Raw genomic sequence first — 27900 nt, 5'->3', positions numbered from 1 at the left:
TGAAAGTCCTTAAAAGCTCATCTCTACCAATGCGTTGTTTTTATTGGTTAACAGATGAAGTCTTCCTAGTTAAGACCCGCCCTCCCTCCTTATCTGAACCAATGATGTGTCACAAACTACTTGAGGAAGTAGGTGTACTCTTAATAAGGAAATACCGTAATTGATTAATGCTTACCGTATGTAACTTCTCTACGGAGGAACCAGGATGGCAACCACAGGTGAGTCTTTTTTTAACTTTACCTAACTTCAGTTAGCGTAACCGTAGACTGTTTATACCTGTCTGACTGTTATGAATGAACTGAACCGTCAATAAAATAAAGTGTAATCGTTTGTTCAACACTCTTAATGGCAGGTGACGAGGAAACACTAAACATATTTTCATTAACGATTTTCGAGTTTGTGTCCAAGCTGTGAACTATTCACTTCGCATTCACGTTTTTCTAGATAGCTAATAAGTATTAACTGAAACGGGTCTTTGTTTTAACCAGTTTCTCTTAGTTCTATTTGAAAACTACACAGGTGTTATGCTCCAGCTGTATTTCCCAGTTTATGTACACCTAAAGTTGTGTTATTTATTAAACAGCCATAACGTGCTAATATACAAAAATGTATTGTCCTGGCTACGTTTTTTTTTTTAAATAAAACGTTTACGTTTCTTGCAGTAGAATAATGGTAACCAAATATTTGTAGCTTGTTGCATAATGCAGCCCCGAGTTGACATTAGGATGATTATATGGATTCCTATAGTATTGTTTCCCATGTTTAGTCTGTATGTGTAAAATTCATCTATATACTGTAATTAACATGATTTACAGATGGGACTACCATACTAAAATTAGAAAAAAATAGCTCTTTTGCAGCTGTAATATGGGCTTCAATCTGCAAAAAAATGTCCTTCATGAATGGCATCAAGTCATTTTGATGCATTGGTACATGTCAGTCGCAATCCTTCAAAGTCCCTCAAAGCTATTTCAATCTGCACAAAAAATGGATTGATAATAGTAAATGACAAAAAGCAGGTGAACTAATGCAGAAACATATGCATAATTGCTCCTGCAGATGTTTTTTGCCACCCACAATAATCAGAATGACTCATCAGACAATAAAGGTCACACCTGAGTTTTTAAAATAACTTTACAGTCAAGATGTAGGAACTGTAATAACTTTATTGCAAATAGAAAATTGCAGTATTGTTTTTATTATTTTAATATGTAAAGCCACTGGTTTGGTAATATTTGCTCCCACACACACTTTTCACAAAGATATGATTCACTATGACTCAGCAGACAATTAAGGTCGAACCAGAAGCTACCTGGTTGCCTCTTCAGGGAATGCACTCCTTATTTCCGGGCACACACACACACACACACACATACACACACAGACATACACTGAACACACCATCTGATAAGAAAAATAATGAGTGCCAACATGAGGGAACAATCTTCTGGTGAGGAATGTATCCCGAAAGCAGATTTTTTTTTAGCCTTACCGAATTCCAGACCTCTTTAATCCTCATGTCCATGATTTTCTCAGCAGTTAAAATTCAATCAAATGTGAACAAACTATGAAGTGAAACCAAATGGCAGTTGAGTGTGATCTACCATTCCGACAAACTTTCTGACATCTTAAGTCAGTATGTCTGTCCAGTTTAGTACAAAATCTGAAGTGACTGAAAGCACCAGCTCGTTCTTTTCAACACTGTAAATGAGTTGGGATATCTGTGTCTGTGTAAACCAGTGGTTATTTGTGTATAATTTTATGTAAATAAATGTGCTGCTGGAATTGCTGTGACACTAAAATGTGGTCAGCAGTCCTCTTACCTAACTGCAGAAACACAGAATTCTGTAATGATCTGGGCAAAAAAAAAAAAAAAGTAAATCAGTTATGTCATGGCTGATATCTGGTGGCATTACTGTTTGATGTATCGTAATCAGCCAGGGCTACCTTTTATGCAGGTGAATGGTGCAATTTTATGGGAGTATTCATCAAAGGCTGTCAAAGCCTTTAATGTGTTCCCTTATCTTATTGCAAGGAACCAAGGAAATCTACTATGACGAGCTGAAGGCTCTTGTGGGAAAGAGCCAGAATCTCCTCGTGGTTGATGTCCGTAGTCCTGAGGAAGTGGCTGGAGGACATATTCCAGGATCGGTTCACATTCCTGGTGAGCTTTTTTTAAAAGAAATTCTTGGCTATGGCAGAGGGAAAGATAATGACGGTTAAAGTACATACAGCACGTGCGGTTTTCTTCCTTCAGTGTTTGTATTTATTAGTTTATAAAAATAAACCTCTGCTGGGGTTTTCAGTTTCTGTATGTTTTGCATTAGATGCTCATGTTTTCTGTTCTCTCTTTCATCTAATTATTCCTTCAGTTGATACAGTAGAAGCTGAATTTTCATTGAGTCCAGAAGAATTCAAGGCCAAGTATGGAGTAACCAAGCCACCACTGGATGCACCAGAGCTGGTGTTTCACTGCATGATGGGCAGGCGAGGGGGAATTGCCACGAACAAGGCCCATGAACTAGGATATGTGAAGTAAATAATTGATTACTTACTATACACCCCATCTTTCTTTAAACACAGCACAGGACTGTCATAAACTTGTAAACACATGTCCATTGTTTTGTTTTTCTATATTTGTGCTTTATAAATGTACTGTATATTGACGACAGTTACCATCTGTGTCTTTCTCTGTCCTCTGTTTCAGTGCACGCAATTTTGTTGGTGGATACAAAACATGGGCTGAGAAGGAAGGAAAATGATTCATGTTGAAGGAGAAATTCAAATATATTCGCACAAATAGGAGTTGTGAAACCTAGACAAGTGTAATAAGTAACATTTTACAATTATATATTTGAGTATTGTGTTGTTTTCATACAGTACATAATTTTATTTTATATGAATGAATAAATACAAATAAATAAAACAGAAAATCACTTGCTAGATGCTTTTTTGGTGTGGTTTCCAATCTAGTTACATGTATGGTTGTGATTCTCTTTTTGAGAAAAAAAATATTGGAAATAAGAAGATATGTAAGGTAAATTGTTAATATATATTGTATATAAATGATAAATTAAGCAAGTTGCTCCATACTTTTTTGAGTGTGATTTATTTGCACAAAGACACGCTTCCATTCTACAGTTACATATGTGGCTGTTATGCATTGTTTGAAGACTATAATGTATAAGAAGAATCATAAATATAACAGAAATACTCATACAGTAAATTAACTATACATTAAGAGAGTGTCTGGTGGAGCTTTACATTTATTTTTTTCTCTTTCACATTCATGGTTTGTAACTGATTTTGACAAATGTCTTAACAAGAAATTATTTTCTTCTTTGCACTTTGAATTTTGACAGTTTAAAACAAAGGACACAAAGGGTTTTAGAGGAGTATTCTACACTAAGTCATGCCTGACAGAGAAGAGAAAAGTTTTACGTTATTTAGACTGTAACAGAGAGAGATTAAATGTACAAAAATAATTGAATTGATCATTCGTAATTTGTAATTGCATTAACATTCGGAGACAACCTGTTTGGCTCAATACTTACACAATTCTGTTTCCTGGTGCATGAAATGATGTACTCATGGATATTTCCACTACAACAAAGACTTACACTTGTTAATGATTTATAGATTGTCATAATTTCCCCACTTGTATGGTTCATAAACAGGGTGAAGAAAGGTTATTAATAATTAATCATATGTGTGTGATTGCACCATCGACTGCATATAAAAGAAAACCTGTTGCTCTTTCATAATCAGTTCCTGGATTACGCTAGTCCTGTGCGCATGCTCAGAGCCTTTCAGCGCACATATTTAATAACTGTGTCCAACAACCTAAAATGTCAAGAGAAATACAGCAGGTAATGATTTAAATTGAAGTTATTCTAACTCCAACCACGGTGTTAGTGGGTATAAACATGATTTACAGGTTAACTAGCCTGCTTGTAATTTAGAAAGGATGTCAGAATGAAACTAGCATAGTTCGCGTTAGCTTGCTAAATAATAGCTTGACTTTCCAATCACCATCTGCAGGTGCTGCGGCTCATCATGCTAACAGGAAAGCAAAAACAGCGGCGTGTTTTAAAGACTGCAGGGGGGCTTTTGGTACTTTTGTGGACTGAAACAGAACTTTCTGGTCAAAAGATAAACTGCACCGGTAAGTTGTAGCAGTTTATTGTGTTCTCATGCTCTGAGCCATTCTTCTGTCTGCTTTTTTGTTAGGTAAAAATGCCTATTAAGACTAAGTTGTGCTCATAAAAATACTATATATTTGATCACCAGTATTTTGAGTATAAAATTGATAACATTTTGGTAACTAAGTCGGTGACATTTAAGTATAAAGGCATCATAACACAATTTCACAGACTTGTCCGTAAGGTGTAAAGTAAACATAAGTAATGAATTAATTCAAGATTGCATCAATCAACAACAACAATGGTAGCATAAGCATTAACATACATATAATAAATGAAATGACCTGTCAGGTAACAAGCTTCAGAATATGGTGAAAAAAAATTAAATTACATGGTCAATGGGGGGGCTGCACAGTGTCTCAGTGGTTAGCACTTTCGCCTTGCAGCTAGAAGATCTCAGGTTTGTGTCCTGGCCTGGGATCTTTCTCCATGGAGTTTGCATGTTGCGCCTGTGCAAGCGTGGGTTTTCTCTTCCTCCAACCATTGTCTTTATGTGTAGCCCTGGCAACCTGTCAAGGGTGTCCCCTGCCTTCACCCTAAGTCTGCTGGGATAGACTCCCTTGCGACCCCAGGTTCACAAGGTTTACGCAGTATATAGATCATGGATGGATGGATAGATGATCGCTTGGTCTTTCTTAAGGCCTGAGTGTACATTTATTTTATGGAAGTAAACCACATAAAATCAACATTTAATGCATCTTGAAAACAATCAGGCTTCAAATTTGGGACACTGTTATATTAATGATCCCTTTTATGGTGCAGTTGCAGCTGCTGGTCCCTGGTGCTCAGGGATTCAAATGAAAGCACTCCAGCCTGGTATGTAGACAAACACTTCAACATAAACACACATCTCCAGTCTGCATTTCATCGTTTATTTCCTGCTGCATTAGTCCTGTCAGATTTGAAGGAGAGAATGTTTCCCTGTGTGGGGCCATGTCCTGAACCAGACCCTAAGGAGCTGAGTGCCTTCACTGATCTGTATGGTTCCCTCGGATTACTTCTGGCTTTTCAGGTAGAAAAATAGAGATCATTTTGTTGCATTTTGTTATTGTCAAAAATCATTCCTGTGCTTTGAATATATCTTTTCAGCACTATAGAAACAGAATAAAATGTCTTCACTTTTCTGATCTTTGTAAGTGGACAAATATTGCCTAAATGTCAACTAATGGAACTGCATAAAACTTATAAAGAGCCTAAACTATTAACATTAAATCCTGCAGTGACATTTCTTGTTTATTTTTTTTCTAACACGCACTTATCAAACTGGTGAGTGACATCTTATCTTTTCTTATCTCTTGCAACTTCTCAGATGAAAGATGCAAGACATTGCACTTCAGAGTGGCGGGCCCATATAGAGGCATTTTTACGCACATTTAGTTTGGCTAACGCCGAGGTATGCAAAGATTTGTTTCCCTGTTAATAGTCATATGCTAACATACTCCACAAAAAGTTTATATTTACTTTTTTTTCGCAGATAAATGTCCATCTCAAATTCAGACTCAGTCAGCTGGACTCACAACAAGAATTTAAGTAAGTTTGCAGCTGTGCAGGTAAAAGTCAGAGCTTCCATTTTTGAAACTGTTAGGTTATCTTACAACACAGCAGATTATTTCAGAGCTGTGTATTTATTTTGGGTTCATTAACTTCATTAAAATGTCAGTTGGTATTACACAGAATTTTACTTCTTATTTAGTGTGTGTTGCGTAAAGTCACCTAAACATGTAAACAAAAATGACGCACGGAAAAAAGAGTGTATTGCAGTAGGAATGCAACATTTTTTTTGTTTTTAGATTAATATGTTCATTATTGGGCTGCACAGTGGAGTAAGTGGTTAGCACTTTCACCTTGCAGCAAGAAGATCCCGGTTCAAATCCTGGCCTGGGCCTGGGATCTTTCTGCATAGAGTTTGCATGTTCTCCCTGTGCATGCATGGGTTTTCTCCGGGCACTCCGGCTTCCTCCAAAAATATGCTGAGGTTAACTGATTACTCTAAATTGCCCGTAGGTGTGAATGTGAGTGTGATTGTTTGTCTGTATATGTAGCCCTGTGACAGACTGGCGACCTGTCCAGGGTGTCCCCTGCCTTCGCCCGAGTCAGCTGGGATAGGCTCCAGCACCCCCCGCGACCCTAGTGAGGATAAAGCGGTGTATAGAGAATGGGTGGATGGATAGATGTTCATTATTTCTTGATGCGGTTGACTGATCTATGAAAATGTCAGAAATTGTGAAAAATATCAGTAATTCTCAAACCCCAAAATGATGTACTCAACTGTCATGTTTTGTGTTCCATCCAAATATATAAAGTTTATTGTTATAGATGAATAAAGAGACCAGAAAATGTTCAATTTTAAGAAACTGCAATTAGACCATTTTTACAGTTTTTTGGATTTAAAAACTTACCCAAACTGATGGACTGATTGTAAAAGTAGTTGGTGATTAATTTATTAGTTGACAACTAATCAATTAATTAATGCAGTAGATCACAGTTCCATAATTGCTTGCATTATTTTGACTTTTGGAGTTGGAACATAATAAGAAAGGCTGACTGAGGTAAACCCCCTACAGTGCATAACTGTTCATAATTTGAAATGTCTCTGTTTTTATTAATGCTTATGTTTATTTTCTTGCAGAGTCAAGATCAAGAGCAACGTTGTACAGGCAAATCAACCATCACTGAAATTAGATGTCACCTGTTCTAGAAAGTGAGTTATTTTGTTTTAATATTGTTTGATGTGTAGTTGCTTGTGTTGATCAACAGGTGTGGATGTGTAACCAAAATAATTTTATCCTTCTCTATAAATACCCCAAAAATATGTTGTAAATATGATGTGTATTATTGACGCTGTTGTGTAAAGCAAAGGAATTGTTTTTTCTTGCATTTTAAGGTCTCCACTGTGTGTGAATAAAGGACGCTGGTGTCAGGGAGGACATCCTGTCCTTGGAGGCAGGTTGCCACTTAGCATCCCACCACAAGCCATGGACCAAGGCCTGCTCGGGGAGCTCAGTGTCCAGTTTGTTACACTCCTGAGCCCCTGTGTGCTGCAGTACCCCAATGCAGCTACAGAACTCACTCACATACAAATATCCTTTGTTGGTTTTGAGATAATACTCTTTGTGGCGTTCATGGACAGAATTTGTAAGCCAAGTGGTGGTTTCCATATTGTGTATCTGGTTTCTACAAATGACATACCTATGATGGCTTAAACAGATGGTGGCTTGTAGAGTGCACTGGTGCAGGTTGTGGCTAAACGAGGAAGCAGGAAAAGTGGTGTATTGTTCCCCTTAGGTTGAGAGTGAGACACTGTCTGAAGTGAAGCAGTTGAGTGAGGATAAAGGTTGGATTGTACACATATTGTCTGACTTAATTGGCAAACCATTATTATAGAGAAGGCAGTCAGGATGCTGGTTAAATATGAGGATAACTGGAAGTTACTCATAGTGTTGCACACAGTCCTACACATGAAAAAAATGCCCTAACTAGTTGTGTAACAAATGAAAAAACAGATAGCTCTTGCCTCCCCACAGCTGGCCAATCACATCGTGAAGTGTGAATGTCAGATTGTCATTTTCGGGAAGTTACCCAACATACGGAAAGCATTTCAGATTAAGTATTCTGGCTCAGTCTGTGATCTAGCCCTCACCTTGGGCCATGAAATCACAGATACACCCAGCCTATAATATACAGCTGGGTGGCTGGGCTACACGGTGAGGAGGGTGAGGAGCTCAGACATCTGGGAAGAACTCGGAGTAGAACTGCTGCTTGTTTACTCGGTTGAGGCGATTTGGGCATCTCATTTGGGTTCCTTGACATGACGTGTTTCCAGGTGCTGGTATACAGCCCCAGTAATGTTCCTATCTCTGGCCCCTCTGGCTTCTTCCAAACCCTTCCTGCTGATCTGGACTGTCAGCAACTGGGCCTGGACAGATTGCACTGCTCCTCCTTTAAAGGTAAACAGCAACCAGTGCTGGGAACAACACATACTGATGGCCAGAAAACATTGTAGCTCTTTTGTCAGAAGGGATGGATTTCTAATAAAAAATGTGGAAACTGAAGCTGGGGCAGGTCTAAAGCCCAGGACAGTTAATCCTGTTTTAAAAGGACACTTTCTGAAACAATGAAGACTTTGATTTGTTATTTCTTGACTATGTGGTCTGAGTTGATGAAGGCTAATTTCAACCACTTGTGTATCTTTGTGAGAGGATATGTAGAGAGCGCTGGCCTGAAGCTGCTGCTAAAAATTTTAATGGATCCCATAAACCTATAATTTAAACCAGCAGAGTAAAACAAAACCGAACAATGGGTAAAGAAAAAAACACACAAAATACAGTAAAAAAAACTTTAAACTGACAGTGCTCGAGGAAAATAGACTACAGGCTTTCCTTAATGTGACAGTACTGCAAATCTGTGCTCAACCAAAATAGTTGTGACCACAACTGTCTCCTGTGAGTTACGTTCATGTGCAACTAATTTGCACTTTGCATTTGTTGTGAACATTTGATTCTAATTAAGCTTAGTTTTCCATTCACATCGCAAAGTGTTCTCACGGCGGAGATATGGGGTGAGGAATGTGTTTTACAGTGTGTTATACTGTGTGGCACTGGAGGCTGGGGTTCTGTTGCGGTCTAATACTTGAAATCAATTCATTTCTCATATTTAACTTAAGGTTAATTGCCAAAACTAAACATATATCATACCCATGCCTTCATTTTCTTTTGTTAAAATAAAGCACCCAAAGTTATTAGGATTTTTTCAAATACTTAAATATTTTTTTAATAGACAATGCTTCAGGAGAAGCTGTATTTTATGCAGTTTAACACAAACATCAGCATGATTTTATTATCCCTGTGACAATGCTAACATGATATTAAGCATGTGTAGTGTATGTTTAGGTTTGCAGGTATTTGGTCATACAGCCAGGCATTGTGCAATTACAAATTAAAGTTTTAACTCGATGATGATGTGTGAAGAAAAATCAAGAGACTACCAAAGTTATTTAAAATCGTCCTGAGGGTGGTAGGTCGATTTGTGGCTGTCTGTCCAATAATTGTGCAGACATGTCAACAAAACCAAAATGACATTGAAGTAAGAGTTGGCTTACCAAATTCATTTAAGGTCATTATCTAGAGACCATGAATGTCTGGACAAAATTTCCCGGAAGTCTATCCAACTGGTGTTTTCCAGATTTTAGTCAGGACAAAAATGAGGGACAGATGGACATCCCATAAGATAAACTTGTGGTTATAAAATATGCTAAATAAGCTGCGTGTGTCCTGACAGCAGTCACCAGATCTTGATTAAAAATAATTTAAATGTTCAGCTAAATCTCAGTCTACTTCAAAGCATGTGAGATATAACTAATTTGAATTTGGACAGTAATCATCATTTTGTAATCTTGTCTTCAACATAAAGCAGGATACTGTATATTGCATGACACTTAAAAGCTTTATCACGATAACGATGAAACTGACTAAATTCTCAGAAACTTGTCTTTCATAATGTCTTTTTTTCACCCTTTGTAAATTACACAGTGAATCACAACCACAAGCAAAACCACAAGTCTACATAAATCACCAGCAGCTTATTCATTTACAGGACACCATGTGACCTGAAAGAACCCCATTACACCGCCTGTTCCAGTCACTGGCAGCTAGAGATAAGATCTTCTTTTGTGTTAGTGCAGCTTGATTTGGCGTGAGAAGGGACACATTTGAGATGCTAAAGTCTTTACATGCAAGAGAAGATCTAGAAGAAGTTTTAAACCTAGAACTGCAAAGTCAAATATTACAACATTCATTTGCCCAACCCTAAGGTGTGTCTTCCATTGCGACAATGTTGGCGTCATGTTGTGATGGTTATAAGACCTAGCGATGAACCAGCATGCTTTCAACCATCAAGTGTAGACAGTGTAACAGTGTTTAAATGGATGTAATTTGATTTCTCCTCTACTTCATTTTTTTATTTACTTTGTCATACATGTCACAACTTCCAATGCAGACCTTATGCACGGCGGTGGAACTGTTTACGCTGTGGACCAAGAAAACTGGGACGATCCAGAGCAAGAATCAGTGCAACAGAGTCTCCTAGTTTTCCTCTTCTTACAGCACAGTGACCCCTTCATCTCCCATCTCATTGATATTATGGGTGAGAGACCACTGCAGTGCGTACAATCAGCCAGCACTGGCTTTAAGATAGAATCCTCTTATTTTTTCCAGTGTGGCCACATTCCAGTGCAAGTCATTGTTGGAGCTCTAGCAGTGATCAGGATCCTTTGATCTTCTTACAGCTACAGAGGTGTTGATAGAGCACCACCTGGAGGATATTCTGAACAACAACAGGCAGGCAGTCACAACAGCCCTGCAGACAGAGCTGAGGAACACACTGACAGCACAGAATCACCGAAAAAAGGCAAGAACTACGTATACTTGTATACGGTGGTTTGTAGCACCCATAACTAATGATAATTTGACTAACTGATTGATAGCATCATTGATCTCTTAGGACATATCCTCATGCTGGCTTCTCCTATCTGTGAATTTGCTGCTTTTCTCTGTTTTAATTCAGTATAAACAAGATATCTTTAGGTTTGGAGTGTAAAAACAAGCAATATATTAAAACATTGCCATGTACTCTGTAAGATTGTAATGGTCATTTTTCAATTTCTAGCATTTTATGGACCGAACAATTAGTGTTTTCATCATTTATTTGAGTCAAAAAATAACCAATACTGTAAAGAATGATTAAAAAATGAATAATACACCCCTAATAGTCTGTGTTTGTTTGTTGTGTGTGAAATTGAAGCACCAAGACAAGCTGCATTCAGCTGCTGAGGTGATTATCAGTTCATCTCTCAGTATCGTGAGCAGTAGCAGTAATATGGAATTCAGAAACACCTGTCTGAACCGGATGAAGGTGGGAAAAAATTAAACTGTACATGTAGGTATTTTTGATTAATTTTAAAGTTAAAAAATGTCCTCTTTGCTGAGACACTACTGCCAGATCTATTAAAACATTATGTGCTACACTGTACATAGCTGTTACGTACAGGGGTATGCATGTAAAATGTAAGCGTTAATGGTCTTGTGTTTGTGTGTTTGTCAGGTGCATGACACTCGTGAATTGTCAGCCTCCCTCCGGGAATCACTGTGGAGAGTGACATCATGGAAATTCATTCCCAGGGGCAGCTGCTATTCCACTCAGGTGAGTGTTTGCTTTTTACCAGCCAGCTCCTATAGCAGCGCCTCATTACCATTAGACATGTGACTTTAATCATCCGGAAAAATATAGTCCGTACTCTATGTAGAGATGCTCCCAAGAACATTAAATTACTCCCTCATAGTGGTTGTAATTTAATAATCCGAATTCGTCACATGAACATTTGGGCTATTTTTGTGGGATTTGCATCTAATTTTGAAGTGCAATCTAATACAGCTTCATCGTTTCAACAGATAGATGAACTTCCTGAGGGTGATGAACTCTGCAGAACAGAAATCTGAAAATGTCAGGAAAGAGTTTGGTTCTGGTTGCAGAGGCAAGTCAAACTGTAATTAGTACACTTTACAGTGTGTATGTTATTCATTTTGCAGATGTGCTTTTCACTCTTCAACCCTTAATTATAAAAGAGCAAAGTTGTTATTATAGTTTGTGTTTAACAAGATCTGACTGAACACCACTCAATAATTCAAACTCTCGAAAAGATATCTTAATCGAACTGAATGTTTTTCTCTTTTTTATTCAGTATAATGATAGATAAACATCTGTAGTGTTTCTGTCCAGTGTGCATATCCTTATTGAAACTGAGGGGTACATCATTTTGTGCTAAGATACACAACATTGTTTGGAGGTGTGAAACAATTTAAGCTGGACGAACCAGACTGAATGAGCATAGCAAATCTTTGTTTGTCTGGAAGAAGTTTTGTTGTAGTTGAAGAGGCTGTTCAAGCTAAAATCTGTGGTTTTCCAATTTCCAGTGTGCTAATTAGGCATACAACTTTTTCTTTGAATGCACTGGCTGCTTAACTTTATTCAAAAACTACACTTCTTATATTGTAGTTAAATGTGAAGTAATTTAACAATGACTCAAAATGATCAAACTGAATTTTTTTTGTTTGTTTTTTGTCTTTCTTTCTATAATGTTCCCCTAAATAAAATAAAATAAAGTTACAAGTTGATAAAATACTTGTGTGTAGCATTATAGTGTGTACATCCATATTTAGGTTATCGACCTCATTCTGGCATCTCAAAAACATTTCCTGTCCCTCCTCACCAGACCATCAGATATTTGCAACACATTTAAAATGCTGCTACTACTGCACTGACTTCCTGTTAAAAATAGAACTGAACTTAATGCCCTATTTGTTGTCTCTGAGTCTCTGAATGGTCTGGGAGATATGTTTGCTGAGCACAAGCATGGTAGGTCCCTTAATGCTGCATGAACTGCTCAGCTAGAGCAGTTTTGTGCGCAGAAGCTGGATCAGTTACACAAAACATTTACTATGCACTGTACTGTGTACAACTGTGTATGTAACAAATAAATTCAATTTGATTTGATTGGAGATGCACAGAGCTCAAACCAGACAAAATGAAAGGCTGAATGAGCTGACAATTGTTCTTTTTTTGCCCACTTTTAATTAATAAATGTTATTTTAAAGTCTGGTCTAAACTATCTGTAGTTTTACAAAACTGGCTTAACCTTTAAGTACTTAATTTTAATACATTTCCTTATTTTATTGTATATTTTATCTCTTTGATCTGCTGTCCTTTTATGTTGTTTTAGTCAGTTTTAATAATTCTGTGTCTATGCTTTCTTCAACTTGATGGACATCTTTTTGTTCACTTTGTTTTTTACGTTTTCCTGTAAAGCACTTTGAATACCCCCTGTCTATGATAAGGTGCTATATAAATAAACTTGCTTCACTGACAAACAAAAATATTTAGACTGAATTTACTTAAGAATTAGAAGCTTTTATTTTGGTGCCCCTGTCGTCTTCGTCTCGGATGTGACGTATCTTCCGGCCGCCAACGGCGACAGCGTTTTTTCGCGGTAAAATGAAACAGATCAACTGATGTCGGGCAGATTTACTTAGAGTTTTTCAACTTGACAGCTAAACTCTATCGAACTCTTGTAACTACAGCGTAAAAGTCGTGTTGTCCAGATAGCAGGTCGTCGGTGTTGTTATGCAGAGAGAGCAGAGCTAGCGTTAGCAACATTACAGCACTGAGCCTCCTGACGTCTGACCACATACAGCACTGAACAATGGCACTAGTAAGCGCTGAGGAGCTACAGTTAGAGCTGGACATGTTCGGCATCCCCTGCCAGGATGAATCCGTCCTCGACAAGAGTAAGTATCTCTAATGCCAGCTAACAGGTAATCTTATACCTCAGCTGGACTGAAGTGTTATTGTTAGGACGTTGTTAGCCAAAGTAGCTAAGTAGCCTGTTACCTCAGTCAGCAAGAAGCCCAGAGTTCAGGGAGCAGGATAACAGTGGTGTACTTTACATCATATTTGTCATATTTATTACAATCTGTTGTCATGAAACTATGATGCTTATACGCCTATGTGCCTTTAAGTTTCTTTTACATTGTTATGTATGTACAACTACAGACAACAGATTGATACAACAAATATACACAACAAGACAGAATGCAACAATATATTTACTACAAAATCATCATATCTTTAGTACAATTTCTGCTCGACTGTCTGGTGTTTTTTATAGATAAAATAAGGTTATTTCTACAGATATTTGTTACATTTTTTTTATATAAAATACTTTTCGTTTTTTTATTATTTAAATTGCACTTGGACCCACTTTCAGCACGTTTTTTGTTATGTTTATAGTGAAGGCTATGTTTGGATGCCAGTATCTCAGAAACTAGCCTGAAATTTGTCATCATACCATTTATTCAGAATCTACAATATTGGACAACTAGATCAAATAGTCTCTTGACTATTGATGAGATAAATTAAAAGAACAAAATCATGGAACGTCCCATCTTTGAACCCATGTTGTAGAAGAAGATAAAGCAGAGAATAGAAAATAAAACGTACAGAATACTTTTTATTATGAAATACTAGGTCACAAAATGAAAAATGTTTCCATTGAACTTTCATAACTGATTGCTCTCATTTCTCATTTCTGCACAATAATTGCACTGGCCAGAAATACCCTGAATTCCATCAATATTTTGTTGGCTCTTGACTTCAGTTGCTCTCCCGCCTGAGTCAGGGGAATTTTTTATTTATTTCAATTGTGTTGGGTTTCAATTCTTAATAGATTGCTCGAATAAATTCATCATAAACTTGTCTTGTCTTAACCCTCAGCTTTTGATTTGGAGCAGCATTTCTAGTCACTGTTGTTATACCACATTCATTCTGCTTCAGTGTATTTGTGGCTCAGTTTTTGTCTCTTCTTTACGTTGGGTCTGTTCCTGTTTTCCTTCATGTCTCAGTGGTGGAGCAATGCATCTGCTACAGGCTACAAGCAGATGAGATGCTGCATCAGTGGGTGGCCTACAGCTCCACCAATGATGGACTGAAGCTCACTATTGACACCCTGGACCAGTTTGAACATGAGGTAACAAGAGCATCCATACTGGTAACAGATTTACATTTTTTGTTTTACTAGCATGTAATCTGGATTGTCCTGTCCTGTTTGATTGTTCTTGGCAGATTTTAAAGAAGAGGAACAGATCCAAACAAGGCTTCAGAAAGGACGAGAGTCATAGCAGAACCAGAGACATTCACACGTTACAGGATTTGTATCCTTGACCGCAAACTAAAATAATCAAATACAGATTGAGATTTAATACTTTGTTGTCATATCAGCATAACTAATTGGAGTCAGTCAGTTATGTAGCTTTTTTGGTGGGTGTAAGTCAGCCAAGAAAATCATCATTTAAGTATTAAACAAATGAGAAAATACAATCCAGTCCATGTGAACACAGTGAATAAAACACTGGCAGCTGTAGGGAAATTAGCAGCAACATCAGTGACTCAGTAGATAAAGTGGTTCAAGTACATTAAAAACATCTGCTGTCTTGCAGTTATTTAAACCTGATGAGTGAGAGAGGGTTCAGGATATGTGCTGTTCTCAGTGTTTTGTCTTTTGGGACAAGGAAGGAAATTAAAAATGTTGTCAGTCAAAAGAAAGACAGGACCTTTACAACTATGAGGCCCTTCTTTTCTAGTCCAGCTTTTTATATTTCCATTACAGGATAGAGATTGTATCCAACAATGCTGGACGTTCTATGAACCATGTGTTTATATGGATGCTCTTCACTGCTGCTCTATAAACCTTCAGTCTTTATCTGATGAATAGTCTGAAGAATTGCAGCTGTACCCCGGCTTGAGGAGGGATGTGTACAGCGATCAGGATGAAAGACGCAAATCTCCTGTAGACAGAATGATCTGTATCTGAGAGTGTCTCTAAGTCAGGAGAGTTTGTCTGTGCCATATGTCCTTAATGTCAGTTATACACCTTTGTTATACATGGTTAATCACCTCCAACTGGTTTAAATTGTCATTGTAATGTTGTCATAGTAAGCCACCTATTTGATCTGACTTGGATTAATTTAGTTGTCCAGCAACACCTTGTTCTTGAGTGATCTATTGTCTGTAATTAGTGTCTGGTAACACTGTTGCACTACAAACCTTGACCAAGTTTTTTCCCAGAATCAAAGCTGAGGAAGAGGAGGAGACCCTCTTAGACGCCTACTCTACTCCTGCTAAGGTGAGGTGCCACTTCAGGCTTCACAGAACTTTTTTTTCCCCACAGTTTACTCTGAACTCTTTTTCTGTTGATCTCTGCACTTTCAGTGCCAAGTTATGTGTGACTAACAGGTCACACAACTGCTCTGCTCTGACTTTGTTTCTGTACAGGGATCTCAGAAACGAGCACTAACCACTCCAGAGCATCCTCGTTCGAAGAGGAGTACAGCTCTGTTAGCCAGCCCAGGCCTGCTGCTGTCTCCAGCCAGCTTCTCTCCCAGGTACATTACAGAGCATAGTCTGTTAGGGAGCTACTGGAAAACAGTGGAATCACTGCAAACATGTGAGATAATAAGAATTTAGTTTTCTCTTGTCAGTGGACAAGAAGGATGTCAGTTGGAATTCTCTTAAATTAAGCGTCCTTTTTATTTTTGATTGCCCTGTTTTATTCTTTTCTTGTCATCCTAGGACTAACTTGTAGCTAGTCTGTGTTTGCTTCCCTCTTTGTATAATAGTAGAATTTAAGCTATATATAACTTTTATTGAAAGAAAGAAAACAAAGAGAAACTAAAGATTGTCTTTTAAAATAATTACTTTGTTAAGATAGTCATTTGTAGCTCAATGACTCAACTCTGCCCTTTTCCGTTCTCTTTTTGGAAGCACCACACCCTCACAGAAGTACAGCCAGCGAGGTGGGAAAGGTGAGGTGGTGGTCACGTTTGGGGCCGTGCAGGGAACCCGTTGGGTGGGCAGGAAGAATCCGGGTGCAGGCGTCCAGCTGGAGCTCCTGGGAGGCCCTGAGGACTCCCTCCACTGCAGCTACAAATACATGTTCCAGAGGCTGCGAGATATTCGAAATGGTACAAGACTGTACAGTTACTCATGGCCGTGAATGTCAAGCACCATTTCCTGTGGCTCAACACTGATACCTAGTCAGAACTAATGTAAACAAGTGTGTACAGACGAGAAAGCATCAAAGTAGAACAAACGTGACAAATAGAGGCAGTACAAATCAGTCTAGATTTATCAATTATTTAGAGCACCTGAAGCTTGTAGTTCATATTTTTGATTTTTTTTTCCCCCCTCAGTGTTGACAGAGAAGATTGAGGAGCTGGGAGAAAACTTAAGGACTCACTTCAGCATTGAAGAATTCTCCCCCGTCTCTCTGCCTGCCCAGGTACACGAGTGTTAATGCTGCGGAAAACCTAATAAAACCATCCAAGTCTCAACCTGTGATTCCTCAAAATTGCAGATAAATAGTAGATACAGTTCTGAAAATATACCAGTAATTAATTTTTTCCTCCTATAGGATAGTCCTACATTTACTTTACACATTTTTGCGAGCATGAAATTACCGAATTGTCCCATAGTTTTACTAGTTTTGACACATGAAAGTTGAGGTGCACTAAATATTAAAGCATGATTTGTGGATCCTTGTGAGCGCAATATATATATGGCATGTATTAATTGTTTTTCTATAGTCATTTACCCAACAACTTAGTTTGTTGTGTTAACGTGTCTCCACCTCCAGGACAGTATAACAGTGTTGGGTCAGGTTTGCTGCGACGGTAACGGCAAACTAAACGCTCAGTCGGTTCTGTTGGAGGCAGGACCAGAGCAGGGTGGTCAGCAAGTACCTGTCGACCTGGCAGAGCTGAAAGAGTATTCCCTCTTTCCTGGCCAGGTGAGCTGATGGATTTTTTTTTTTGTTTTATAGCTCGAGCTACAAATGATTCTCTACTAAAAGTCTTTTATTAAATTTTAGTGCCAAATATTGTTGATTATTTTATGAATTAGAATGTCTATAATGCTCCACTAACAATTGGATCCAATGTACAGCCATCACTGCCATGTCTGCTAATCATTCATTCATCATTATAAGTCTCATTTTCGGTGGTTTCTCCTTTGCCTGTGCACTTAAGTTTGTGTGCAGCAGGTTATATGGCCACCAAGAGTAACAGAGCATGCCAAGGACATGGGCTGGAGACTGACCCAGAGTCTGACCGAGAACTCTGACAACTGTTTGAATTTTCTGCTTCACATATATTTGTTCACTTTTTTTTGCAGTTGTATCCAGAGATGCCGCATATAATGAAACATTAAACCTGGAGTCTTTTGTTTCAGGTGGTAGTGATGGAGGGAATGAACGCTACAGGAAGAAAACTGGTGGCTTCCAAACTCTATGAGGTCAGCTATGAGTTTTAAAATTAGGTAGTTCAGAGCATCTCAACAAAAAAAATGGGCCTGTTTGGGTTTCTTTTGGTAACAGTTCTGTCATTTTAGGGAGTTCCTCTTCCTTTCTACACTTCTACCATAAAAATGGAGACTGATGAAGGTAAGCAGTAATACCGCCTTATAATAGATTTTACGTGTATCCTGTTGCTGACTTGCTTAACTTCTGCCTGGAACTCTTCTCACAACTTTCAGAAGTGATTACATGAGGATCATATACACACAGAACACTTTCATTTTTAAAAGGATGCTTATCGTTGCTGTTTACTCCTGTCGACTACGTTTGTTTTTCTCCTTACGCTCTTTATCTGCCTATAACTGCAGAACCAATGAACGTGCTGGTGGCCTGTGGACCGTACACTCCCTCCGACAGCCTGACCTTCGACCCTCTGCTGGATCTAATCTCCATCATCATCAGGGATCGTCCTGATGTCTGCCTGCTGGTACAGTTTCTCTTGTTTTGCAATTAGAAAACCTCTTGTAGTATTTTACAGACACATGATCCTGATTTTCGCTTTTCTTTTCCCCAGCTGGGCCCATTTGTGGATTCCAAACATGAACAAATTGAGGTTGGTCCATAGTGGACAGCACCCTCTGCTGCTAGTCTGATGTTCTGCTAAAACGATCTGACATGAATTCCTTGATTTCTGCATATTTATTGCTTGTGTCCAGTTCTTCAAATCATGTTGGTTGATCTTGAATATGTGTCACCATCTCTGACCTTCACCTCTCTTTCAAACAGAAAGCTCAGGTGACCGAGACGTTTGAGGCCATTTTCTCAAGATGCATCGAAAGCATTGTAGATGGCACCAAAAGGTAGGTCTCATCCCAGCAAGTTCCATTCAAAAAGCCACAAACAGCTTTGAAAACTCCCTCTCCTCATACCTTTGCGACATTGGATTGTGGATCTGTGTTTGAGCATTTGTGTATCTTAACAAAACTGGCTTTCACACCAAGGGAAAAAAATGTGCGAAGCTTGAACAACTATGTATGCAGCTGCCCACTGCGTCAGTGGTTAGTACTGTCGCCTTGTAGCTAGAAGATCCCTGGTTCACGTCCCGGCATGGGATCTTTCTGCATGGAGTTTGCATGTTCTCTCTGCATGCGCAGGTTTTCCTCTGGGTTCTCTGGCTTCCTCCAACAGTCCAAAAACATGCTGAGATTAACTGGTGATTCTAAATTGTCCATAGGTGTGAGTGTGCTTGTTTGTCTCTCTATGTGAGGCCCTGTGATAGACTGGTGACCTGTCCAGAGTGTGCCCTGCCTTCACTCTAAGTCAGCTGGGATTGACTCCAGCCCCCCGACGACTGTAATTTGGATTAAGCGACGTATAGACAATAGATGGATGGACTATGAACGTCACTGATGTCTTTTAAATGCAGCAGTCAGCAGCAGCAATATAAACCCGTTTGACTTCTGAGGCTCTACAACACATCATACAACCTAGTTCTGATGAAGTATAATCTGACCCCATCAGCTCCACTATTTGGGCCCCTGATGACAGCGCTTTCTTAATGGTATCATGTAACGTGCCCAAATCAGAAACCTTTTACCACACTGAAGCTTCATTTTCTTGTATCCAGTGTTGGCTGTCGCCTGGTGTTTGTGCCCTCTCAGAGAGACATTCATCATCATTTCATCTACCCACAGCCACCCTTCAGCCTCCCAAACCTCAGCAAGGACCAGGCCCAGGTCAGACACACAAACACCTGACTGTTGAACTGTACATGTAAACTAGATTAACTGCTTGTGTTTATCACAAAGTAAGTCAGGAAGGATTTTTTTTGTTTGTTTAAACATCAAGATGTAAATCCCACATTGACTATATTATCAACAAGATTCAGGGAGAGGAAATAAAGTAAGTGCACTTTAACACATTATCATCAGTGTAACGTAAGGCTTCTCTTTATACTCTGCAGCGTGTCACACTGGTCCCTGATCCCTGCACCCTGCTGATTGACGGCGTCACCTTTGGCGTGACGTCCACAGACATTTTGTTCCACATGAGTGCAGAGGAAATCAGCTGGTGAGGAAGACTGAGCAATCGTAGAAATATTTATTGTTGTTACCCACATACTTTCATCCAGTGATGAAAATCTGTAGGAAATCAATTTGAGATCAAAATGAGTTGGTGATTGACTTATATTGTATATTTTAGTTGATGCCTTCACTGTTGAAATTAAAGATGTGTTGTGTTGCAGTGGCACCGGATCGGACAGATTCTCACGTATTCTGAAGCACATGTTGACCCAGAGGAGGTACATGTCCTTAAAAATATGAGCTCTACTTCGTTTTTTTTGAAGGCCTACACCGTTAATAACCCCTTTGTGTCTGTTTTCACTTTCAGTTACTATCCGCTGTACCCGCCTGTGGAGGAGGTGAACATGGATTACGAGAAGTTCCAGAGCTTCGGCCAGATGTCGCTCACCCCTGACGTTCTCATCGTTCCCTCTGAACTGCGCTACTTTGTAAAGGTACGGGAACATTTTTTTACTTGTCTAAAGCTTTTAATTTAAAGTTTCACTGGGTGGAAACACTTAGAAAATTTCCCCCCGTTGTCCTCAGGATGTGGTCGGCTGTGTGTGTGTCAATCCTGGACGGCTGACCAAAGGCCAGGTGGGTGGGACGTACAGCAGGCTGCTCATTCAAAGCAGCAATACGTCCGAGGATGGGAAGAGAGTGAGCCCATGTTTGACTGCTCAGGTGGTGAAAATATAACAGGAGTAGAAACTTTAAATTCTCATTGTGAGCTGACTCAGCCAGGACCAGTTTTGCTTTGAGCACTGTTCTCTCCAGGTATGCTGAGAAAAAAACTTCAAAAATAATAATAACTCACTGTACTGTTTAAACAAATTCCCATATTGATTTATTTTTATACTACACATGTCAGAATGTGCTGTGCTCTGGTTGATGATGCCATAACTTGTGGGATATCAGTCATTCAAATACAGGAGCAACGATGTCTTCAATAAATTATCAACACTGTACAGTTTTTCTACTTGAATGTTGTTATTCTGTGGTTTCATTCAAAGAGTTTGAAATGTTCCTTTTCTTCACAATCTTATTTACTCTGGCGGTGTTTTAGGTTTCTATATTAGGTTTAAGGCGGGAAAAGAAACCTGCCAAAAATTCCATGTGTGTATGTATGTTGTACTTAAAACTGTAGTCCAAAAATAAAATAACTGTTTAGTTTGTGTTCAGCAGTCTGAAGAAGTTATTCCAGTTGAGATTGCAGCACAAAAAACTAGGGCTGGACCCGAATATTCGTTCGCTACGGCGGTATCCAGATGTTAATTTTGGTATCTGAATATTGGCGCCAAAAGAGACAAAACACACAATAAACAAAGTTAAAGATGAATTTAACTGGTAGCATTTTTATTTTTCAGATTTTTTTTAGAGATACTGCAATAATAGTATTTTAATCATGGAGTGAAAAGCTGACATCCTTATAGAGATGATATAATCATACCCAACTAAAAGGCCTAAAAAGCATAGCAAACCACACACTGCTGTTTCTTTCTTCATATATGGTTTTATTATATAATAAAATATATTACTCTGAAGTTATATTCTAGGAAACCGAGGTAGGTTTTTGTCCTTCAATCTCGAGCTTAGGTAGTTACAGATTTAGTCATAAAAGTCATCAAAGTCATCAGAGTTATTTGGGTGATTTGTCTTTGATGATGTGTCTCGCTCCACTTGAAAAATCTTCATACTGTCAGGAAACGCTGGAAAACAGTCAGAGTCAAAATCTACGGCACATTTTCTGTGTTCTTGTCACCTTATGATTGTAATGAATGATGATACTGTACCTTTGGGCTTCTCCTCAGCTTTTGGGTCTTTTTCTCTAAAAGAAAAAACATTTCTATTTCATGATCTAATATGTGCCAATAGAAAAACAAAAAAACAGTACTTACTCCTTTGTTTGCTCCTGAGGTGCAAGGAGATCCTCAATATCCTCGTCGCTGAATTCATTTGAGTCATTACTGGATCCTGTTTCACTCTTATCCTCTTCCTCCTCATCAACCTCGGCTGCTTCTTCAGGAATAACCTGCACCTGTATTGACCTAAAAAAAAGAACTGCGTAAATCAGGTGGCATTATGTAGAATATTATTTAATTCCTCTGTCATCTTACCTCTTTTCCTGTGGGCAGATGATGCTGTCGTCTGAATCTCTGTCCTCTGTTTTTCCTTCTTCATCCCTCCTGTGCTCCTCTTCATCCTCACTCTCCCCTTCTTCCTCTTTATTTGATCCCTCCTCATCCTCTCCTACACTGTCCTCAATACCTTCACTTCCATCCTCATCCTCCTCTTCATCTGATTCCTCTTTGTCCTCTTCTATTTTATCCTCACTACCTTCACTTTCATCCTCCTCTTCTTCATCTTGAGAGGAAGAGGTAGAATCCTGTTTTATGTTCTCCTCATCTTTTTTCTTCAAACTGTCTGACTCTTCATCGGCCCCCTGATCCCCCATCTCCTCCTCTGCTGCGTCTTCTTCTGTTGTATTGTTTCTGGCACAAACCTGCTCATCATCTCCCTCCATATTTCTGTCTTCTTGTTGCTCATCTCTCTGGCTGCTCGCTTCATCTCCATCATCTTCTCCAGCAACCAGAATTTTCTTTTCCTCTCCTTTGTCCTGTTCCTCTGTGCTGCTTTCCTCAGACCTGCTGCTCTCCTTTTCATTTTCATCTGCATTTCCATTTTCAGTCTTTACACTCTCGCTCCTTGATTCCTCGTCTCTCTGGGAACCCGACTCCTCTTTACAGCTCTCTGATTTGTCATTGTGACTTTGATTCCCCAGATGTTCCCTTTTGGACTCCTCATTTGAACTTCCCAGCTCTTCACCAGTATGCTGACTCTCTGAATCATCTCCTTTGCTGCTGGTCCTTTCCTTTGCCATCTTCTCAGATCTTGGTGATCCAACAGTGAGCCCTCCACCTCTCCTTGTCCTACTGCTGCTGCTATTGCAGTCTTTCTCTGGTGAGGCATCACTTTCTGAACTTTGTGCCACTGCGGCTGAGGCAATGACAATAGCACTGGAAGACCTGAAAGAGAAATAGATTTGAAAGATTTTTTGCCTCTTCAGGATTGTAGAAACTATGTGAGAAGAGACTATTGCTGTTTGGCTCAGGTACATTGTGCTCTTCTCTGCTGTGGGTATATTACAGTTAAAAATTTCAAGATAACTTAAAGAGGAAATGTATGTAGCCTCAAGTGGCTTCAAGTAGACAATGTTTTTTTAAAAGGTGCTCCACTTTGATTCCCATCATGTTATCCCTCTGCTCTCTTTCGAAACACATCTTGTTTGGAGCTATTTTGACAAATTAGTGAAAAAAATGTAAAATAAACATCTCTTAGAAATGTGCGCACAACCCAGAATAGCAGCAGAAGTAGCCAAATAAACTGGTAGATAACAAAAAGATGTGTTTGCATGGCTTATGCAACGTATAGGAAGGAAATGTGTGTATGTGGTGTTGGTGAGATTCAAAAAAATCTGTGAAGAAAATGACTTACTCCTGAGAGCTGCATCTTTCTCTGTCTGAGGAGCTACGCTGTGTTCTTCCTCTCTTCTCCCTCCTCTTCCTTGTCTGTCTGCTGGCCAGACTGGAGTCTCTGCCGCTCTCACTGCTCTCTGCCTGACCACTGGACAGACGAACTGGACACAGAATGTGCACAACTTACAGTTAACTAAAGAGAGTAAATCCAATAGATTCACAGTTACGTGAGATCAATGCTCGTCTTCCCACCTGGTTTAACGTCCAGCTCCTGGGACAAATGGCTGCTCCTGCTTCCACCACTTCTCTCTGCCTTTGAGCTTGGCACTCTGCTTGTCTTATCCTCCCCAACAGTCTGTGAAACCCTCGACTCAGGAGGAGGCTCCTCCATGTAGATCTGCCCCCACAGGGCCTCGGGACCTGAGGGGATCCCAGCTGCTCCAGCAGACCAGGACCAGGGGTAGTCGGGCTGTGGGGAAGCCCATCCCGGTGGATCCTGCCTGAGCCAGGGATGATGATGATGATGATGATGACCAGGCGTGGGGGTGAGGTGATGGAGCGGAAATGGGTGAGGATGTTGGAGGAAAGACGGGGGCACTTGAGAGGAAGTGTGGGGCTGAAAGGGCACTCTGATAGGAAACCTACCTGTATGGGATTGAGAGTGGGTCAGAGGGGAGGACTGTGAGTAGGGAAGATGAGCGAAGCCATCTTGGTTGTAGTTTGAGTACTCTTGGCTAGAGTGCGATTGAGGCGCAGCAATTTTTTGTGGCCTCTTAGTAGCACCTATAAATAGATACATATTAGATAGGAGATACAAATGCATGATAATACGTTTTCCATAAATCGGTACATTCCTGAAAAGGAAAACTGTTGAGGTCCTCCATGTTACCTGTCAGATTCCTGGATTTCCCAGTGTGGAACACACCATGAATATGAAAGAAGGAAGGTAACAATATCCTTTTTCTTAAAATAAGCGATAAAGAGAACAAACCTTGTGAAAGTAAAGGTTGGTTTGCAGAGGATTTTGTCATTAGTTCGTCTTCTGTTATCTTTCGATAAGACCTCAAACAGTCTTCCATCCTCTGCTGAAGACACTAGCAGGACAACATAAGTGTCAACAACATGAATGATAAGTTCTCAGACATATTTTTGAGATGATAATCATGAGAACTGAGGTAAAAATTTATACATCAAAAATAATTATGATGTATGATTAGCAAAGCAGAAAATGCAGTTTTTTCAGTCTCTTAAGGTGGATATTTTGATTTCTCTAGTAAAATGTGTTTTAGATACAAAATTTTGGGGGGAGGTAGAGGGCAAATTGACACTGCATAATGTGCATTGATTGTACCTTCTTCTGAGCAGTCTGTGTTTTCTCCTCGAGTTGTTTCTGCCAGCGGGGGGAGCTCTCCACCAGGTACTTCTCATACTCCACCTGTAGGGGTCAAAGGTCACACTGGCAGGTTTCGCACCAGAGCTTTACAAAGCACAGAGGAAAATAGAAGTGTTTTTACAACCTACACAGTCGCCAGGATTCCTTTTCTACACTATTTTCTAAATTCTTCCAGTGCATTATGAGTATTTTTATATATCTGTGTACCCGAATAGTCTTCATGGCAGCGTTGCGGACCAGCATCTCTTTCAGTGTGTCCTGAGCTTTCTCAAACTGCAACAGCAACTGCCTGTTGTGTTGTTGTGCTGCACACTCTCTCTCCTTCAGCTCCTGCCAGCGCTGCTGCAGGTTTATCTTTTTACTGAAGGAAATGCACAAAGAGATAAAAGGCATTTACACCATTGTAAAGTACACAGCATATCACCATGTCAGCATGTTGTTGCATTTTCTCTTTACACTTACAGATGTTGTTGGCTCTGAAGAGTTGAAAAGTCAGTTTGCACCAACATTGGTCTGTTGACACTGTAAGAGACACACAAAGTTTTTTTTTTATAACACCAAATGACAGTAACCAAACACAATCTCTCCACTACTTTCATCACCTTCATACAACCCAGAGCTAACAAAGCTGAACTTTCCAGCTGACATGATAGCATTTGTTTGTTAGATTCTCCCATAAAAGTAGCACCTAGTCTAGCTATTGCTTACTGAAGTTTCCATATAAAAAGGTAATAAAAACCTAAAACACGTTCTACCCACACAATACAAATCCCCATGTATACAAGTACATTGCAGTAATTCCACCATGTTTTTAGTGAATGTCTCCTTTGGCATTTTAAAGACTGCAAAAGTATGAACTCTGTATATGTCACTTCATTCATTCATTAGCAGCATTCACTTGTCTTACCTCTTCATTGTGGAGTGCTCTCTTTGTTTGGTGCTGGTCAGATGCCCAAGAGACAGTAAATTTTCCTTCGGTGCAGCCATGACTGCAGACTTTCAGTAGATGCAGAGATTATCAGGGATTAAAGGCTACGCTTAGAGGGGGAGGGACCAGAGACATGCTGCCAGTCCACAGATGTGGGTATGGTAATGGGCTTATACAGCAGTGAGAGCAACATTACTGTCAGACAGGTTACAAAGTGACTGACACAGCTATTTATGTATACTGTGGCCCTGTCATTTAAATGACTGAAAACCTTTAATATGTCAGTTCATTACCACAAAATCAAAATTTATTTCTTCCTAATATCTGATTCGTGGAAGAGTGCAGCAGGCACCACTTTAATTCATCTGATGCTCAATTCATATCATAAAACAAACAGGCATTTCAAACTGAAGCACTTTAGGTTAGCATTTTCAACTTCAGATTACAGTGTGACATACACAGGAAGTTTATTTTAATAACAAAGTAAGATTTATCAGTTGTTCACTATTTTTTCGCTCTGCATTAGATATTTTTAGGGGATCAAAATTTTCTATTGTTCTTGCTGTTTCTGGCTTTGTCTCCTCACCCTCTCTATACAGGAAAAACAATTAGAACAGCATTTTTAACAATTTTAACAGTGATCTTCAAACAATTATTGTTCACATCGCCTACTATACAAATATTTGCATTTTCATTTTTAAAATGATTTTATTGATTTTCCCTATTACTATATAGACCCTTTAATGATCCACGTCACGAATGACGTCACAGCTTTAGCTGGAGGCAAAAGAGGAAGCCCGCGGCCGTGACCGAAAGGCGAAAGACTGAAGAACTAGGCTCTATCAAATTTTCTAAAATGTCGTCCTGCTGTTTTTGGATGCCAGAATAGGAGGAATGACATTGGCGAACGCAAATTAAAGTTTTATAGGATTCCACCGAACACTCGTGCTCAGAGGGAACGAAGACAGTTGTGGTTAAATGCACTGAGGCGAAAAGACTGGACAGAGACGATCAGCTGCAGTCAATTCCAGCCATTTTCAGTACAAAAAAATCGCTAATATTCTATTTGTAAATAAAAAATATGACGAGAAATACAGGGAATATTGGACGCGCATCGCGAGGTGCATTTCCTTGAAAACGACCGATTCGTGGATTATATACCGACTTCAGGACATGTTTTGGACAAAATAGTTTACTGGCTTGTGTCGTTTGGATGTCCAAGGTTTGGTTTTTTGTGGAATATTTTCATCTGTGTGTAATAATGAACCCGGAAATGTGAGTCGCGCTGTGTACGTTAAAGCCGTGTACAGAGAAAGGATGGATGGATATTCGTTGTTTGTCGGACAAATGTGTTTATATTACCCGCTGTGGTAATCACATCTGAAAGTGGTTTATACCGGCGGATTCAGGAGAATCTAAGCTTTCCATCGGCGTATAGTGTTTATATAATCGTGTTTGCAGCCTTCGGACATTCTTTAAATTCCTATGCAAATTAGTAAGTGTACCGCCGGCGGTGCACTGAGGTTTAACGGGTTAAAAATGCTCGAGTTTGCAGCGCAAACTATATACTCCCAGTCCCGCTCGACTTCTCGCTCCACTTTTGCCTCCAGCATAAGCCCCGCCCACAAAAAGCGTCACAATGTTTGTAAACAAATAAAGGGTCTATTGTAATTGAATTATTTCCTTATTGCTCTTAATAATTTGTGTTTTTTTCCCCTTGTCATTTTCTCACCTCATTTTTCCTCTATTATTTATAAAATCTTTGATGCTTTGGCGATAATGCTGACCAGAAATGTTCATGCCAATAAAGCATACCGAATTGAATTGAATTGAATTGAATTGAACTGAACTGAACTGAACTGAATTGAACTGAAAGAGCTGAGTGTTGGTTAATGGGGACAAAATACAGTGAAGCAGCAGCAGCAGCACAGATGATGAGGA

The 27900-nt window shown here is 39.3% G+C and overlaps 4 protein-coding genes and 1 long non-coding RNA gene across 5 annotated transcripts; 4 read left to right on the top strand and 1 right to left on the bottom strand.

Annotated features, from left to right (window-relative positions):
- Positions 1 to 96: 96 nt before the first annotated feature.
- Positions 97 to 3092, top strand: LOC110964864 (thiosulfate:glutathione sulfurtransferase-like). The gene is made up of 4 exons (XM_022213701.2): positions 97 to 218; positions 2036 to 2164; positions 2373 to 2535; positions 2708 to 3092. Exons 1-4 carry the CDS (start codon positions 206 to 208, stop codon positions 2760 to 2762), a joined length of 360 nt encoding a protein of 119 aa, XP_022069393.1. The 5' UTR covers positions 97 to 205; the 3' UTR covers positions 2763 to 3092.
- A 664-nt stretch (positions 3093 to 3756) lies between these two features.
- On the top strand, positions 3757 to 7336 carry LOC110964861 (uncharacterized). The gene is made up of 8 exons (XR_007944695.1): positions 3757 to 3869; positions 4042 to 4165; positions 4965 to 5018; positions 5093 to 5214; positions 5512 to 5595; positions 5677 to 5732; positions 6832 to 6903; positions 7087 to 7336. It is a non-coding gene; the product is annotated as an uncharacterized LOC110964861 (long non-coding RNA).
- A 458-nt stretch (positions 7337 to 7794) lies between these two features.
- zgc:195212 (DUF4554 domain-containing protein) lies at positions 7795 to 13101 on the top strand. Its single transcript, XM_051954724.1, has 6 exons — positions 7795 to 8149; positions 10197 to 10343; positions 10486 to 10607; positions 11001 to 11111; positions 11301 to 11399; positions 11648 to 13101. Exons 1-6 carry the CDS (start codon positions 8011 to 8013, stop codon positions 11693 to 11695), a joined length of 666 nt encoding a protein of 221 aa, XP_051810684.1. The 5' UTR covers positions 7795 to 8010; the 3' UTR covers positions 11696 to 13101.
- Positions 13102 to 13208: 107 nt separating this feature from the next.
- On the top strand, positions 13209 to 21343 carry pola2 (polymerase (DNA directed), alpha 2). Its single transcript, XM_022213702.2, has 18 exons — positions 13209 to 13540; positions 14654 to 14778; positions 14874 to 14962; positions 15876 to 15933; positions 16083 to 16192; positions 16572 to 16771; positions 17000 to 17088; positions 17443 to 17595; positions 18036 to 18098; positions 18195 to 18246; positions 18468 to 18586; positions 18674 to 18712; positions 18886 to 18959; positions 19727 to 19835; positions 20063 to 20169; positions 20345 to 20401; positions 20491 to 20617; positions 20709 to 21343. Exons 1-18 carry the CDS (start codon positions 13456 to 13458, stop codon positions 20859 to 20861), a joined length of 1809 nt encoding a protein of 602 aa, XP_022069394.1. The 5' UTR covers positions 13209 to 13455; the 3' UTR covers positions 20862 to 21343.
- Positions 21344 to 21501: 158 nt separating this feature from the next.
- On the bottom strand, positions 21502 to 27719 carry LOC110964855 (glutamic acid-rich protein-like). Its single transcript, XM_051954723.1, has 9 exons — positions 25494 to 27719; positions 25239 to 25392; positions 24990 to 25073; positions 23891 to 24732; positions 23658 to 23799; positions 22280 to 23188; positions 22061 to 22210; positions 21956 to 21990; positions 21502 to 21871 (listed from the first exon to the last, which is right to left on the bottom strand). Exons 4-9 carry the CDS (start codon positions 24459 to 24461, stop codon positions 21771 to 21773), a joined length of 1908 nt encoding a protein of 635 aa, XP_051810683.1. The 5' UTR covers positions 24462 to 24732; positions 24990 to 25073; positions 25239 to 25392; positions 25494 to 27719; the 3' UTR covers positions 21502 to 21770.
- Positions 27720 to 27900: the final 181 nt, after the last annotated feature.

Source organism: Acanthochromis polyacanthus, chromosome 10 (genome assembly GCF_021347895.1).
Source record: "Acanthochromis polyacanthus isolate Apoly-LR-REF ecotype Palm Island chromosome 10, KAUST_Apoly_ChrSc, whole genome shotgun sequence".
In the NCBI taxonomy this organism is placed as follows: domain Eukaryota; kingdom Metazoa; phylum Chordata; class Actinopteri; family Pomacentridae; genus Acanthochromis; species Acanthochromis polyacanthus.
This window is presented reverse-complemented; position numbering and strand designations above follow the sequence as displayed.

Excerpts from the sequence above, each read along its gene's own strand:
- LOC110964855 (XM_051954723.1), bottom strand. The coding sequence starts at position 24,461 with ATGCATTTGTATCTCCTATCTAATATGTATCTATTTATAGGTGCTACT. Across the intron at positions 23,800-23,890 it reads GGAGCTGGACGTTAAACCAG|TTCGTCTGTCCAGTGGTCAG; the intron begins GTGGGAAGACGA and ends TTCTGTGTCCAG. Across the intron at positions 22,211-22,279 it reads ATCTGCCCACAGGAAAAGAG|GTCAATACAGGTGCAGGTTA; the intron begins GTAAGATGACAG and ends TCTTTTTTTTAG.
- LOC110964864 (XM_022213701.2), top strand. Across the intron at positions 2,165-2,372 it reads AGGATCGGTTCACATTCCTG|TTGATACAGTAGAAGCTGAA; the intron begins GTGAGCTTTTTT and ends TTATTCCTTCAG. Across the intron at positions 2,536-2,707 it reads CATGAACTAGGATATGTGAA|TGCACGCAATTTTGTTGGTG; the intron begins GTAAATAATTGA and ends CCTCTGTTTCAG.
- pola2 (XM_022213702.2), top strand. The coding sequence starts at position 13,456 with ATGGCACTAGTAAGCGCTGAGGAGCTACAGTTAGAGCTGGACATGTTC. Across the intron at positions 18,587-18,673 it reads GTCCTGATGTCTGCCTGCTG|CTGGGCCCATTTGTGGATTC; the intron begins GTACAGTTTCTC and ends TCTTTTCCCCAG. Across the intron at positions 18,960-19,726 it reads ATTGTAGATGGCACCAAAAG|TGTTGGCTGTCGCCTGGTGT; the intron begins GTAGGTCTCATC and ends TCTTGTATCCAG.
- zgc:195212 (XM_051954724.1), top strand. The coding sequence starts at position 8,011 with ATGACGTGTTTCCAGGTGCTGGTATACAGCCCCAGTAATGTTCCTATC. Across the intron at positions 10,608-11,000 it reads CACAGAATCACCGAAAAAAG|CACCAAGACAAGCTGCATTC; the intron begins GCAAGAACTACG and ends GTGAAATTGAAG. Across the intron at positions 11,112-11,300 it reads CCTGTCTGAACCGGATGAAG|GTGCATGACACTCGTGAATT; the intron begins GTGGGAAAAAAT and ends TGTGTTTGTCAG.